The sequence below is a fragment of the Bos mutus genome, chromosome 8 (assembly GCF_027580195.1).
Source record: "Bos mutus isolate GX-2022 chromosome 8, NWIPB_WYAK_1.1, whole genome shotgun sequence".
NCBI classification, from domain to species: Eukaryota; Metazoa; Chordata; class Mammalia; order Artiodactyla; family Bovidae; genus Bos; species Bos mutus.
The window spans coordinates 28,823,897-28,838,627 of record NC_091624.1 but is presented as its reverse complement, the minus strand read 5'-3'; the positions used below and the strand labels follow the sequence as shown (position 1 = coordinate 28,838,627).

Genomic DNA, 14,731 nt, shown 5'->3' with positions numbered 1-14,731 from the left:
CCTTTTCAAATTACTGTAGAATATAAACAACTAAATAACAGAAATTAACAGAATAAAACACTGATTTGCATAAGTTTTCTATAGAGATGGCCCAAAAGTGTCTAAGGGTTCAAAAAAGGTAGGGATTATGTTCAGTTGGATTAAGAAATGTTTTACAAACCAGGTACAGTCTAAGGTAGGAAAGACAAAGTAGTTCCCTGAGGAAGGAAGAGAGCATGCTAGGAAACAAAATGAACACGTAACTGAAATAAGAAACTGCAAAGAGTTTACATTGCATTAGGCTAAACCACATGAAACTGCTCACATTCAATGATTTCTGACTTCAAAAAGTGGCAATTTTAATTTTATCCTAATATTGCCAATTAGGAAGTAGAACAGAATGTTAGAAAGGGCTCAGTGTATTGGCAGGCTGCTTATCTGCAGGACGGTCTTTGTGCAACACACAAAAAGCTCAGTCTCAAACGTTCCCAAGGAACCTCTGATACAGGCTCTTCCTAAGGTTCTGTAAGATCCTCTGGCTTTAGCCTTTTTTTATACATGAATATTTTCCAAATGTAGGTAATCTTTGCTCATGACTATTCTGCTGAGCTCCCAATTATTCTTTCCTCAATGCCTGGTGGATATTTCTCACAGGTGTATCTAAAGTTGAAAAGCAGAACAGCCAGGAGCAAAGATGACCCAGATTTGGAAAATATTCATGTAAAAATGAAGGCTAAAGCCACATGGACTATAGAACCTTGGGAAGAGCCTATATCTCAAAGCAAAGGGAAAATTTAAGAACCAAGAATTATGAAGAAAACAAGGAAGTTATAGTGCAATAGAAGCAAAGGGAAGAGAACATTTCAAGGATGATGATCAACAGTAACAAATGCTATAAGCAGGTTGAAGGATGAAGCTTGAGAAGACGCCACTGCATCTGGTAAACCAGTTATTCACAGCTTTGAGGGAACGCACGCTAAAGAGTTGTAAATATGAGACAGACAAAAGTGGCAGGAGTTAGAAAGCAACATCTATAGCTTCTTGACTAATCCCAAGGTTCTATCCATTCCTATGTTATCAACATGGAATTCTGAGTGAAAAGTTCTGAAACAGTAAGTTGGTATGGATCCTGGAGAATTTACTCTCGGAATACTTGTTTTCAGAAATGTATAATATACAGAATAATCACTTCAAAGAATTGAAAGTATCATATCCAGAGATTGTACTTTCAATAAAATCAACTGCTTCTAAATTAGATGAAATTTATTTTTTCATTTCAGGCTTAGAACTGAAAAAAAAAAAAAAAGGAATGGCAACTTAAAAACTGGCAGGGTTGAAGAATGGCTTTTTGAACCTATGAGACCGAATTATGTCTGCAGAAAGAGCGAAGAGATAGAAGAAAGTTAAGTGTGAAGATGCAAATGAGAAAGGAGGGAACAGGAGGTATAAATGGAGAAGATCAAGATACAGATTAGATAAACTCAAGAAAGAAGAAAAAAGAAAGGACAGAGTAGTTCTGAGATTGGAAAGGAAAGCAGGGAGCTACCTGAAGTGACCATCATCTTGGTCAAGTAGGAGGTGAGGTCTTTTGCAAAGGATAAGAGTAGAAGATCTTGTAAAGAAAGTTTGGAACCATTGCCGATGCTTCCGATAGCATCAATGCTGTTAAACATATTCAAATAAGAATGAATTTAAGTAGAGTGATATTCAGTGGTACATTGCTTTGAAAAATCTGCACCGAGCATGAACACTTTCTTTAAGTAAACCAAGTGGGATGTATCTGTCTTACACAACCTCACGAGGACCTGTTGACCTACTGCCAGGTAGGGTTCTTGACTTATAACACCAGGATGAGGGAAGATGGTACCTTTGGCAGATGCTACTTATTCCTATCTTTTCTGGCAGCTTCAGGAAATTAAAATTTTATAAATAAATTAATATGTACAAGTGTTACATGTACATGTAACACACCATGTACACGTAACACTATATGTGTTCAGATCAGATCAGTCGCTCAGTCATGTCCGACTCTTTGCGACCCCATGAGTCGCAGCACGCCAGGCCTCCCTGTCCATCACCAACTCCCGGAGTTCACTCAGACTCACGTCCATCAAGTCAGTGATGCCATCCAGCCATCTCATCCTCTGTCATCCCCTTCTCCTCCTGCCCCCAATCCCTCCCAGCATCAGAATCTTTTCCAATGAGTCAACTCTTCGCATGAGATGGCCAAAGTACTGGAGTTTCAGCTTTAGCACCATTCCTTCCAAAGAAATCCCAGGGCTGATCTCCTTCAGAATGGACTGGTTGGATCTCCTTGCAGTCCAAGGGACTCGCAAGCGTCTTCTCCAACACCACAGTTCAAAAGCATCAATTCTTCGGCGCTCAGCCTTCTTCACAGTCCAACTCTCACATCCATACATGACCGCAGGAAAAACCATAGCCTTGACTAGACAGACCTTTGTTGGCAAAGTAATGTCTCTGCTTTTGAATATGCTAGCTAGGTTGGTCATAACTTTCCTTCCAAGGGGTAAGCATCTTTTAATTTCATGGCTGCAGTCACCATCTGTAGTGATTTTGGAGCCCAGAAAAATAAAGTCTGACACTGTTTCCACTGTTTCCCCATCTATTTCCCATGAAGTGGTGGGACCGGATGCCATGATCTTCGTTTTCTGAATGTTGAGCTTTAAGCCAACTTTTTCACTCTCCACTTTCACTTTCATCAAGAGGCTTTTTAGTTCCTCTTCGTTTTCTGCCATAAGGGTGGTGTCATCTGCATATCTGAGGTTATTGATATTTCTCCTGGCAATCTTGATTCCAGCTTGTGTTTCTTCCAGCCCAGTGTTTCTCATGATGTACTCTGCATATAAGTTAAATAAACAGGGTGACAATATACAGCCTTGACGAACTCCTTTTCCTATTTGGAACCAGTCTGTTGTTCCATGTCCAGTTCTAACTGTTGCTTCCTGACCTGCATACAAATTTCTCAAGAGGCAGATCAGGTGTTCTGGTATTACATAAAACATTTCTCTGTGTGTTAAGTGAAGATGCTAGACAAGTTGATTTCTTGAGGTACGCCAGCTCTAACAACAGGACTGTTTGTTTGGACAATGAGTCATTTACCTTCATGATCATCTTCACTATCACTTTCTAGAAATCGGGAGTCCATGCGAAATCTGTCATCAGTGCCAAAGTGAGACTGCAAATTCATGAGCTAAAGACAAAACACAAAGACAACTGACAGTCGCATTCCCAAGAAATTACTTATAAAAAAGACCCTCCAAGTATACTTCCCATGCTGTGAAATTTACTACATTAATGTTTGCATAACCTCACCCACTCATGAACCAAACAAAGAGGGCCATGGAGGACTCAATCTCAAAAACCTTAATGTTAAGAGTATGGGCAAGGTCTGCCTTCATTAACCTAGATTTAAGGACTATGTTGAAAAAATAAGAGCATGTTGCAAATTTTTTTATTTTCAGTCTTCACTAACCTTCTGTCCAGCTCTGCCCTCAAACTGCGGTTTAATTCTGAACCTGTTATTGTCATCTTCGGCACAAGATTCCTCATCATCGCTGCTGTCAAAGAGCTTCCCAGAGGCTCTACCCATGGACTCCTGCTACATAAGGACAGAAATGTTTATTAATAACCAAGACAACCAGTATTTCCCTCATTATGCAATTTTCCTCATTACACTTAAGAAACAACTCAGATGCATATCCCAGGAAACAGGGTGGTGGTTATAATAGAAACTCTTGAGTCAGTGATATTTACATGGGCCCCTGGGTCTCCAGAGGCTCCTAATGCAGCCTGAAAGGGGGGTAGTTATTATATATAAGAACATTTTCTGCATGGTTTCACTAATATTGATGTCACTTTGCAGAGGACAGATTTATGTGCGAGAAAATCTTTAAGGCCCCCGTAGCATCCATGCGTGGTGGTCTGGGGAGTTTTGTGTTTCATTGTGGCTTTCAGAGGAAATTTTATGTTGAGCCCAGCAGTCGGGGGCAGGTTTTGGTATGCAATATGCAGAAATGAATCTGCACAAGTAGAGGCAAGCCCATAGGGACATCTTACATTTCTTACTTTTACCAGTTCCTCTCCTGGATGGCTTTGCTCCTGAGTGGATGTCTCCTCTGTTTCGCTTTCACTATTGGAACCAAAGATGATGTGCGTCGGCTTGTTCTCTGGATGACCATCCTGGAGTGGTCATCAAAAGCATTACCTTTAAGACAACCTCTCTTCTTCCCCAAGTAAGTCTATTTCCCACCCTATTTTTTCTCTAGTGAATGCTGCCATCATCCCAAGATAGAAACTTCTCGCTTTCCATTTGCAGTTGATCACCAAGTCCCATCAGTTGGGCCTTCCTGCTATTTTAAAAATATATTCCCACAGTCACTGCCTTGGTTCTGGCTCAAAACCTCCCAAAGGCTGTCTATCCTTGTTCCCTTGTTTGTCCCATTTGATTTGTTGTTCTCACCACATCCTGAACCATTTGCCCCAAACAGAAGTTGGCAAACTTTCTCTGTCAAGGGCCAGAGAATAAATATTTTAGGCTTTGCAAGCCACATATAGTTTTAGTTCTATATTCTTTTTTTTTTAACTCTTTAAAAATGTAAAAACCATTCTTAGCCAAGAGGCTCTTTTAAAACAGGACTCATTTTAAAACATGGGCTCGTTTGCCAAATCCTGTTCCAACACAACTAATTTTTACTCCCTTACTTCCAGTCCTTCAGTTTTTTCCCACACTTAAGAATAAACTCCAGCCCTGTAGCCTACTTATCTCTCTCACTTGTCACCACCTTGTACTCTATTTAGTCAGTTATTGCAAATATTCACTTTTGTACAAACTGCTGCCTTATCTTATAATGCCTTTCCTCTCTCTTCCTAACCTTTTGCCTCTGCCAGACCAATTTCTACTGAGCCTTTCCCACTAGATTTAGGTCAGCTGGGGAAGTACCCACTCCCCGGCAATGCCAACAAACTGGTCTGCTTCCTGTCAGGGCACGTAGGCATACTTGTTTCCCATTGCATGGAACTGAACTGTGACCCTCTGTTCACCACACTGTGAGCCAATACTGCCTGATAGTGATCTTTTCTATACAATCGAACACTTGCTGTGAAGGACTGGAACTTTGCAGGAAGTTAATAATTCTTGAAAAAATGAATAAGGTCCCATTATAGTAAATCTTCATAAGACACGACTCACTTGACAGGTGATATATATGACAACTGAGACGTATTAGTACACATCACTTAATTATATCAGTAATATCTTCTAAAGCAATATCCAGATATACTATATAGACACAAAGACATAAAACACAAACGTTCAGCTCTAAAGGGGCCTGCCTACCTTTGTGGGAAAGAAAGAGACTAGACCTGGAGAGAGTTCTTGGTAAATTCCTAGACTGAAAATATACTCACCAAATTTGCCAGAGCATTGTGAACCAACTTCTTTTGGACTTCTTTGGCTTTCTGCCTTGCCTCTAAGGCTGCCAAACGTTTCTGATTATCTTCAGCATGCTTATCTTTAGCGTTAACATCTGATGAACTATTAACAGAAAGTGGGAAGTCAGTTTTGCTTCCCTGGGAGTCTCTCCTTGAGAAAACCTCTGGTGATTTCTCAGGGGTCTTGGAGCTGCACAGATCAGGCCTCCCTTCAGAGCTCTCTCCTGACTTTCCAGTCCCGTGGCAACAGTCTTCATCAAGGCCTCTGTTGGGAGTCTTAGCCCCACAACTTGAAGATTTCTTATCTTTCAGTGGCAACAGACTAGAAATAGGATTTCTATTTCTCTTTTCTGAACTGTTAGGGGACACCACTTTGTGACCCTGGCTCAAAAAAGACTGTCTCTTTTGAGGCTGAATTTGGTTTGAGTCATTTGCCTCCTTTGCATGTTGGAAAGGAGTCTGTTCACTTGATAGGCCATTAGCACACAGGGACCATTTTCCCATGGACACGTTCCTCGGTTCCTCAAGTTTCAAGGAAATTTGATCTTTATTAATATTATTAGAGGCAACACTCTCTTGCAAGGATTTTTTCACTGATTCCTTTCCATAGAGACAGCCCACTCCTTTGAAAGCCTGAAATTTTGGCTTTAAGGTATTTTCCTTTGTTTTCTGTTTTCCACATGGGTTCTCTCTTCCTTCTAAAAGAGAAGCCACAATTTCCTCAGGATGAATACACTGCTGGCCTCTGCGGAGGTCACCTGGAGTCCTTCGGCTCTTGGAGGCCCTGTCACACTTGCCAGTGGTTTCCTGGCCACTGCTCTCAGTCTTTTCTTTTGGAGCCTCCTGGTTACCGCCAGCCAGCTGTTCCAAATCAGCCAAAGTCAGATTCACATGGAGACAGTTTTCCATCAAGGTGTTATACTCCTTATCTCCTTCACACTCAGTTGATTCTGATACAGAATCAGCATCTTCACTGCTACTGGACTCAATCAGAGATTTACAACTAAGAGGCTTAACTCTGTGACTGAGGGCTATCTCTACTTTGTTTTTTCTTTTTTGTTCTTTAATACAGTCATCAGAAAGATCATACTTTTTTCTGCTTTTCAAAGTCTTCTTGTACATAGACTTTTCTCCTTGTGAAAAATCTACACCGTTTTCGATCTTACCAGAACTTTTTTTCATTGCAATGATTTCATCTGTATCTCCTGAATCAGAGTCACAACCATTTTCCGTAACATTATTTTCACTGTTTTTGAGGCCTAAACCTGTTGAAGTATGAAATTTGTGAAAATCAGATTTAAAATCATCCCTTACAACTTCAAAGGGATCATTTTCAAATTCATTTGAGGACCATGTAGTTTTCTCTAAGTTTTCCTCTCGTGCAATCATTAGCCTTAATTCATCTTCAGAATCAATATCATCATCAGATATGCTATTTCTCTTTTTGGTAGTTTCTAAACCAGAAGTCTGAAAAAATACATTTTTAAATTTCTGATGATCAAAATCAGTTATATACGGTGATTTAGGAGTACTGGAATTATGAGGTGCTTTTTGTGCAAGCTGTTGTATTAAATGTGGACTCTCCACTATGCCACTAGGTTTTGATCTCATGGTAGGAAATGCAGTAGAATCCTCATTCTTCTGTACTTTTATTATCTTTTTGGCAGGGCTGTGAAAGTCAGAGAATTCTCCTCGCCGTTTCTTACTCATAGGATCATTCCCTCCTTCCAGTTCCCAGGTGAGGTTGGATATAGGGACAGCATTTGTGAAATCCTCCCCTATCTTCTTTAAGTTGTGGCAGTATTTTGAGGGATCATACTTTATGATGTCACCAACAGTCAAGGAACAAAAACAGGCACTAGGTTTTAGAAAAACCTATCAATCTGATTAAGCAAAAGAATCCTGTTTAATCTTGAGCAAATCATTGACTCATTTTACCCTCAGTTTCCAATCAAACAAAAAAGGACTTCATTAGGTAACTCAGGGTCTTTGGAACTGACATGTCCATGGCATGTCGAGAGTGAAAACCAACGATCATCACTATTAACTAGAAGAAATTACTTGGGTTGTATATGTATATTACAACAAACTGATTTAAGATTATATTCTAGGTACTTTTCTATATGTCTGAGAAATCTACTCACTGCTAACATCATAAAGCAGAGTATAGAGGGGCAGTCAGAGGGGGAACAACTAGACATTCTGTTGGTTATCTCAAACCTGAGAATCAAAGATTCTCCAACATTTTGACCACTCCTGTCTTTTCAATGCTGGCTCATCCTAGACCTGATTCTCGTAGCTCAAACATCCACTTCACATTTCACTCACTCTCTGAATTTTTGCAGGTCTTTCTTAGAAGGCTAATACTTATCAGATCTGTTTTGTTGCTAACCCTGTCCAGAAAGATTCCAGTCAATGTCAATGGCATTGGCTGATTTCCTAAAACATACGAATAGACAAGTATAAGTTGCTTTCATCTCTCACTCCTGAACAGTTCCTTTGTTCACTTAGTAATTACTGAATACCTGGCTAATTATATGTGAAGTGTGTCAAATACTGTTTATTATCTCTTGGCTTTACACTGTCCTTCCAAATCCTCCTCTCTGCTGTCCAAAGCCTACTTTTATGACTGCACTGTGTTCCCTTGCCCTTCCTTAGTTCCTCTGGAAATGGCTCTGAATCCATGTCAAACGAGAGGAATGATATATAAATAAGTAAGTAAAAGTGCTTGCTTAACAAGCATCATCTGTATTACTTACTTGTACAAAACGTCACTACATTTTCTCATCCTCTAATTGCTTCATACATGTAGGTAAATGGATCTTACCTTATAGAGAAATTGGGAACATAAAAACTCTTAAACATCTAAAGATTTACTGACAGCAGCAGTGAAACTCCAAAGACACGAAGTTAACTTCTGCAGTATCCATCACTGTAGTCAACAATAATTTCTCTGAAAGGCCAACTGCTAAGGATATTTTACGTTTACGTTCATTCTTTAGATGAAGGACAGGTAAGACTCTTCCAAATTTACTCACAACCCAATTCTAAAAGAAAAAAAAAGGATATATTTATTATACTTGTCACAAACAGAAAAGATTAACCATTCTGCATAAATATAACTTAAGAAAAAAAAGTATAGAAAGAAAGAAAATTGAGGCAGTTGTTGATCCCATATAAATCACATAAGATGGTACAGAAATAACAGCCATTAAAAAGGCAAACTTGGGACCTGTTTGGACTCCTCACCACCTCTATTTCCCTCAGGAGACTTGCCTCCATGTGGGTTTTTATTTCTCTTTCTAAAATGGGGGAAACCTGTGCTTTCCCAAAAGCTGTAAATGCACTTGGAAGATCAAAAAGCACTATTTATGTTAACTGCTTCAAAGCAAGAGAGAAAAAGCAATTGCTTTAAACATGATGTTCATGGTCATTTGGTCTCAGGAATTGGTTCCTAGGCTACTCAGGCTACCAGGGGTGACTTACTTTGTGCCCTGGTACTTCTGTTCCTGGCACAGCTTTCACATGGAAATCCACCGTTTTCATCTTTTCTAACAAGCTGGTGTTGCCTGTTGTTGATTTTCCTTTCTTTACTTTTGCTTCTTCTCTCTCTTGGGCCAATCTGAATCAAAGAAAAAATACAAATAAGTGAGTTACAATAACCAATCACACTATTAACCATGCTTCTGTCTTGTTTTTTCATACTATAAAGCTGTTTAACTTCATAGGTATCATTTGGGGTCTCTCAGCTTTTCCCTTTCAACTTATGTACTTTTGGTATTTTAACTATTCTTAATCCCTTCTCTTTGTTATGAGGAAAAGGTCTCTTCTTTCAGATTCTCATCTGCTAAATCTTGAATATTACTACTCTCATAATGAAGAGAATGCAGAATAGAATGCCAACTAAATCCTCCAATTCAAACTCCCTATCTGATTCAGGCCTGGTCAACTGTGCTGACCAATTCTCACTGGCCTCTTTGCCTCTGGTGTGGCTCTTTTCTGAGCGCTGAAGAATTGATACTTTTGAACTGTGGTGTTGGAGAAGACGCTTGAGAGTCCCTTGGACTGCAAGGAGATCCAACCAGTCCATTCTAAAGGAGATCAGCCCTGGGTGTTCTTTGGAAGGAATGATGCTGAAGCTGAAACTCCAGTACTTTGGCCACCTCATGCAACGAGTTGACTCATTGGAAAAGACTCTGAGGCTGGGAGGGATTGGGGGCAGGAGGAGAAGGCAACGACAGAGGATGAGTTGGCTGGATGGCATCACTGACTCGATGGACATGGGTCTGAGTGAACTCCGGGAGGTGGTGATGGACAGGAAGGCCTGGCGTGCTGCGATTCATGGGGTCGCAAAGAGTCGGACACGACTGAGCAACTGAACTGAACTGAATTATGGCTCTTTTACATTTCAACTTCCAAGATTCATGCTCCACAGGCAGACGTGCACAGGTACTCAAAGGCAGCAGCACTGTGTGCTCACCCTGCTCAGGATGGGAGCCCCAGTTCTTGCCTATAATAGGCACAAAAGTACTGCTGAATCAAAGTCTCATCCTTACCCTGTTTACAGAGGCCCACAGCTGAAGAACAAAATCCTCACCTTCGTCTCCAGACTAGTTCCACAAAATTTGATTTAGACCTTATTTTTCTTTGTGGCATTTCTTTGCTTGAGAACAATCTTAAAACTCTCTTGGTCACTTCATCTGTACATTCCGAAAATGTCTCCCATTTTGAAAGCATCCAAACGCGTACAATCTTTTCTCCCTAAGGATACTTTTCGGATCTTAAAATGCTTTAATTGCTTTTACATTGCCTTCTTCTTAAATCTTAAGCTTAATTAATCTTATGCCTCTCTTACAGGGATCCCTATTATCTTTAAGTTTTTGTATGATACTTTCATTAACAGTTTAAAGCTAACATAAGCAATTTGGTATCATCTATTAAAATTTTAAGTGTGCTTAACTCCATGACATAGCAACTCCTTTTGTTGACATACACACCAGAGGGACCCTTGTACATATATAGAAGTTATCTTCAAGGGTCATCTGTTATCAAGAGGAAGTGGAAATGGTCTAAAGGTCCATGAGTCGGGGATGATTAACTAGACTATGGGACATTTTCTAAAATAGTACTAAATAGGTATTACAAAGAAGGGGGAAGATCTACATCATCATAAAAGTTTGTGTCTAAAAAGCTGCAAATAGCTCTACTTATAATGCATAAATTTGTTAAAACTATAATAGTGTGATAGTTTCAAATCAATTAAGTGAACATATAAAATCACTTACAATATTAAGAAATTAGTGTGTTAATGTTTGGATTAAATCAAATACAGCAAACCTTACCTGTGCAAAAAACTTTCCTTTGCTAGCTGAATTTGCAGTGTCCCACCTTTCCATTTTGTTTTATTTAAAACAGACATACCTATAAAGCAAAGAATTAGTACCCAAGTACATAGCAATGCAAAAATATATTTCAGCATGTGCTTTTACTAATTAGTACCAAAAAAAGAAAACTTGTTTATCACAAACACACAGAGGAAAGAGAATAAGGAAAGTGAAAACAGAAAGAGGAAGCTTAGGTCCCATTCTTATCTTGACCACTTAGTAGATTCTTATGTTCCCTATTGTCTCATGTAACTGGAAGATTTGAATGAGGCAAATCTGCAAACCTTTAAGCAAAATTTGTCATTTGTTTATAATGTCAGAAATCTCTGGCAAATGGTTGGTATTTATTTAACATATCACTGTTATTTACCATACTAAAACTATAGAATATTTATGTAATTTTCTTAGGGAGAATCAGAGGACACTGGAATCCTACAGCTCCTCATTCTTACTTACTACCTCATACTAATTATTACTGCATAACTTGCAAACATATTAGCACAAGCAACTACACTGTGTTTGAACTACTGTACCCTAGTAGCTGATTTTTCTCAGTATCTGCTATCAGCTTCCTTAATAATTATCACTGAGAGAAATTTCTATGAGACAGGTACTATGCTAAGTACAGAAGTATTATTCAATTTCATATTCACAGTAATATTATGAGCCAAGCTGTATCTTGGTCATATATCAGGTAAACAAACTGGGTCTTCTATTAAATAGAATCCAGTACTCTTGCCTGGAAAATCCCATGGACAGAGGAGCCTAGTAGACTGCAGTCCATGGGGTTGCTAGGAGTCGGACATGACTGTGTAACTTTCAAGTAGACAACCTGAGTGACTTCACTTTCACTTTTCACTTTCATGCATTGGAGAAGGAAATGGCAACCCACTCCAGTGTTCTTGCCTGGAGAATCCCAGGGACGGGGGAGCCTGGTGGGCTGCCGTCTCTGGGGTCGCACAGAGTCGGACATGACTGAAGCGACTTAGCAGCATCAGCAGCTAAGTCACACAACAGAACTGTGTTTATGACTGCAATGTACTTGTCATATATGTTTCCCAACTGGATGATATTACAAAAGGCCAATGGCCTTCCTTCTCTATTGGCATGTTTCCTACTCAGTGTCTTTTGACTTTTCAGTCTCCAAATAATTAGAATGCATTTCTACATTAGTGGCAGTATGAATTACTTCTCACTCTTCACTGAAGGCCACAGCTGGTCCTCAGCTTTCTTAAACTTATTGATAGATACTTCATCATTTCAAGGATATGATCTTATAAGGGCATAATGTAAAGCCCTCTTCTAATAGCATTTATTAATAAGAATTATTTACCTGAGAAATGAACACCCTGAGGAGTTGGGTATGGCATAATATCCAGTGGGATATAGGTAACATACAGTTTCTACTAAAGCATGGTCCTTTGTCCACAATATTTGATAATGCCACTTTTGAGCAAACTTGTTGGTAATGTGCTACCATATGTCATGCATTATGGGATGAATCTAAATCTCAAACTGTAGAATATCAGAATTCTATTCATCATGGTTGTCCCTCTCAATGACGTAAAAGTGGCTGTTTAGATTTAGAATCAAAGTTATTCCAAATTACATAGTGACATGAAATGGTAAATAATATAGAAAACATTCATTACATTTCTTCAGGTCTGCTTCTGTTACTCTGATGTTGATATATGCAAAAACTTTCTGTGGGTTTCCTAAAAAAAAAAAAAAAAAAAATTAAATTCTTTCTCAGAGAATAATGTAAAAATGACTTCTAAATTTAAAAAAGACCTCTTAGAAACTTACTCTTCCAAAGAAAAACCTTGTTTATTTTTCATTGGATACAAAGATTGCAAATTTTTAAGCACGATTATCTAAATATTTTAAAAGAAAATATGTACGAGAAAAATGTCAAGCAGTCAGTTAAGGAAACATTTTTCATGTTTATATGTTAGTGGTATTCTAACAGGACATTTACTAATTATTAGAATTTTAGCTCTGAAAATTTAAAGCAACTTGTTTCAGAAATTGAATGTTTGGGAATTCCCTGGAGGTCCAGTGTGAGATTTTGGGCTTTCACTGCAGAGGGCAGATTCAATCCCTGGTCAGGGAACTAAGATTCTGCAAGCCACATGCTCCCTCCCCCCTACAAAAAAGGGGAGTGGGGATGTTTGGGAATTTAGAATTTTTTTATTTCATACATAACACCTCCAGGGCATATGTGCTGGGATGGGGTTAGTACTATACTCTCATAATAAAATAACATCACTTTCAGTGTTCAGGGCTAACATTCATATTTGGGGGTTCATTTTGTGATATTTGACTTGGGTTATATTTGCTTTAACTACCCATGAAGAACTCTAAATTTACCTTGATCATCTTTCCGAGTGATGATCTCCACATCAGAAACTTCTCCAAATCTGCCGAACTGATTCTGCAGGTCTGCCTCAGAAATATTCTGCCCAAGACCACCCACAAAAAGGCGTTTCATTTCTCTGTTGGCTTTCATCAAGGCTGGACAAACACTCAGGGTGTTCTAGTGGAAAAAGACTTCTACCTAGAGTTCTTTCCCTTAAATCTAAAACAAACAAAGAACAACAACAAAAATAAAACTCCAACCAATTAACCAACAAACGAAAAAACCCTCAACTCCTTTCCCTGAACCTTCTATGCCAATTGGTTGCCTGGATTTGTGCTTCCCTTCCTATTGTATTGTTTCCAATTTTATTCCTGAAGACTCTGTTCACACACTACATCCTTGTTCTTCATGAATGCATTTTGGAACAGAACCGCTAGACAGACACAGGTGCAGGTGGACATTTTTCCCTCTAAATGACCACAATATACACTCTACTCCCCCTGAGTTTACTAATCCATATTGTTAGGTGTTTCTCCTTTATTCACTCACTTTAATAAACTGACAGAAATGGGATGGGACATATTAACATCTACGGGATCTTCCCAACCCAGGGATGGAACCCAGGTCTCCCACACTGCAGGCAGATTCTTTAAGCTCTCCATCTTCAAGTTTCTCACAGTCAAATGAGAAGTAAGCAAATGCTGAAATTGCAATACTACATTACAACAGAAATACATACAAAGTGGTTTTCAGGCACAAAAACAGCAATGGATATCAAAACTAATACAGAATTTTTTTTTTTTTTTAACACTATGCGCCAGCGTTGTACGAAGTAGTTTGCAGGTGCCTTTCTTTCAGATTAGCAGGAGAGGTGAAGTCACTTTCCCAATCCCATTTAGAGAAACAGCGGTGAAGCTAAGATTATAACTCAAATGTAATTTCAGAACCCGTAATTCTAACAATGTACCAGGGAGGTTGCTGGAATAGAAGGGACTCAGGAAAACTCTTCCAGAGATACTGGGATTTAAGGCCTACAATGCCTATCTCGCTTAGTGCCCAGCTGTTGCTCAGCTCCCAACAAGCCCCTCCCCCCAAGTTGACAGACCTCGCACACATGGAACCCCCAAACAACGCCAAAATGCCAAAGCATGGGTCGAGATCTAGGCGTGAGCCAAGGCCTATATCTTCCTGGTGGCTTCCTCTGTCCCAAACCTACCCACCCCATACTTCTTTCTCTGAGAAGACTCGAACACAAGCACGGAGAAGGTAGGCCAATTAGCCCCTTCCCATCCCAGGCCCCAAGCCCCGGGCTCACCACTTCTTTTTCTACATCCAGCGCGGCGTACAGGCCTAAATTCTAGTCACGTGTCCCAACAAGTACCCTATCTCTTTCTTCCTACTGGATTTCCAACCCAGCCTCCTCAGGTTCCATTAATACGCTCAGTTTCCCAGTGTTCTTTATTTCGTTTCCAGTCTTCCAGGCAATCGCGATGACCCCGTCCCCTGCCTCTAAGTCCGCAAAAGACCCCAAACAAAAATTCTCTAATTCATACAGAAG

The 14,731-nt window shown here is 39.5% G+C and overlaps 1 protein-coding gene across 5 annotated transcripts in view; it reads right to left on the bottom strand.

Annotated features, from left to right (window-relative positions):
* Positions 1-14,731, bottom strand: part of NOL8 (nucleolar protein 8) — a 25,941-nt gene extending 11,210 nt beyond the window's left edge. The window contains exons 1-10 of one of the 5 annotated variants that reach the window (XM_070375273.1): positions 14,489-14,731; positions 13,185-13,392; positions 12,467-12,529; positions 10,773-10,851; positions 8,917-9,052; positions 8,409-8,477; positions 5,407-7,257; positions 4,057-4,179; positions 3,473-3,598; positions 3,100-3,190 (exon numbers count right to left, since the gene is read on the bottom strand). In XM_070375273.1, the coding sequence (XP_070231374.1) occupies positions 3,100-3,190; positions 3,473-3,598; positions 4,057-4,179; positions 5,407-7,257; positions 8,409-8,477; positions 8,917-9,052; positions 10,773-10,851; positions 12,467-12,529; positions 13,185-13,323 (2,677 nt within the window). In that variant the 5' untranslated portion in view covers positions 13,324-13,392; positions 14,489-14,731. Of the gene's footprint in view, positions 1-3,099; positions 3,191-3,472; positions 3,599-4,056; positions 4,180-5,406; positions 7,258-8,408; positions 8,478-8,916; positions 9,053-10,772; positions 10,852-12,466; positions 12,530-13,184; positions 13,393-14,278; positions 14,443-14,488 lie in introns of those variants that run through there. The other 4 variants (XM_070375276.1, XM_070375277.1, XM_005901827.3 and 1 more) reach the window with 4 other exon arrangements.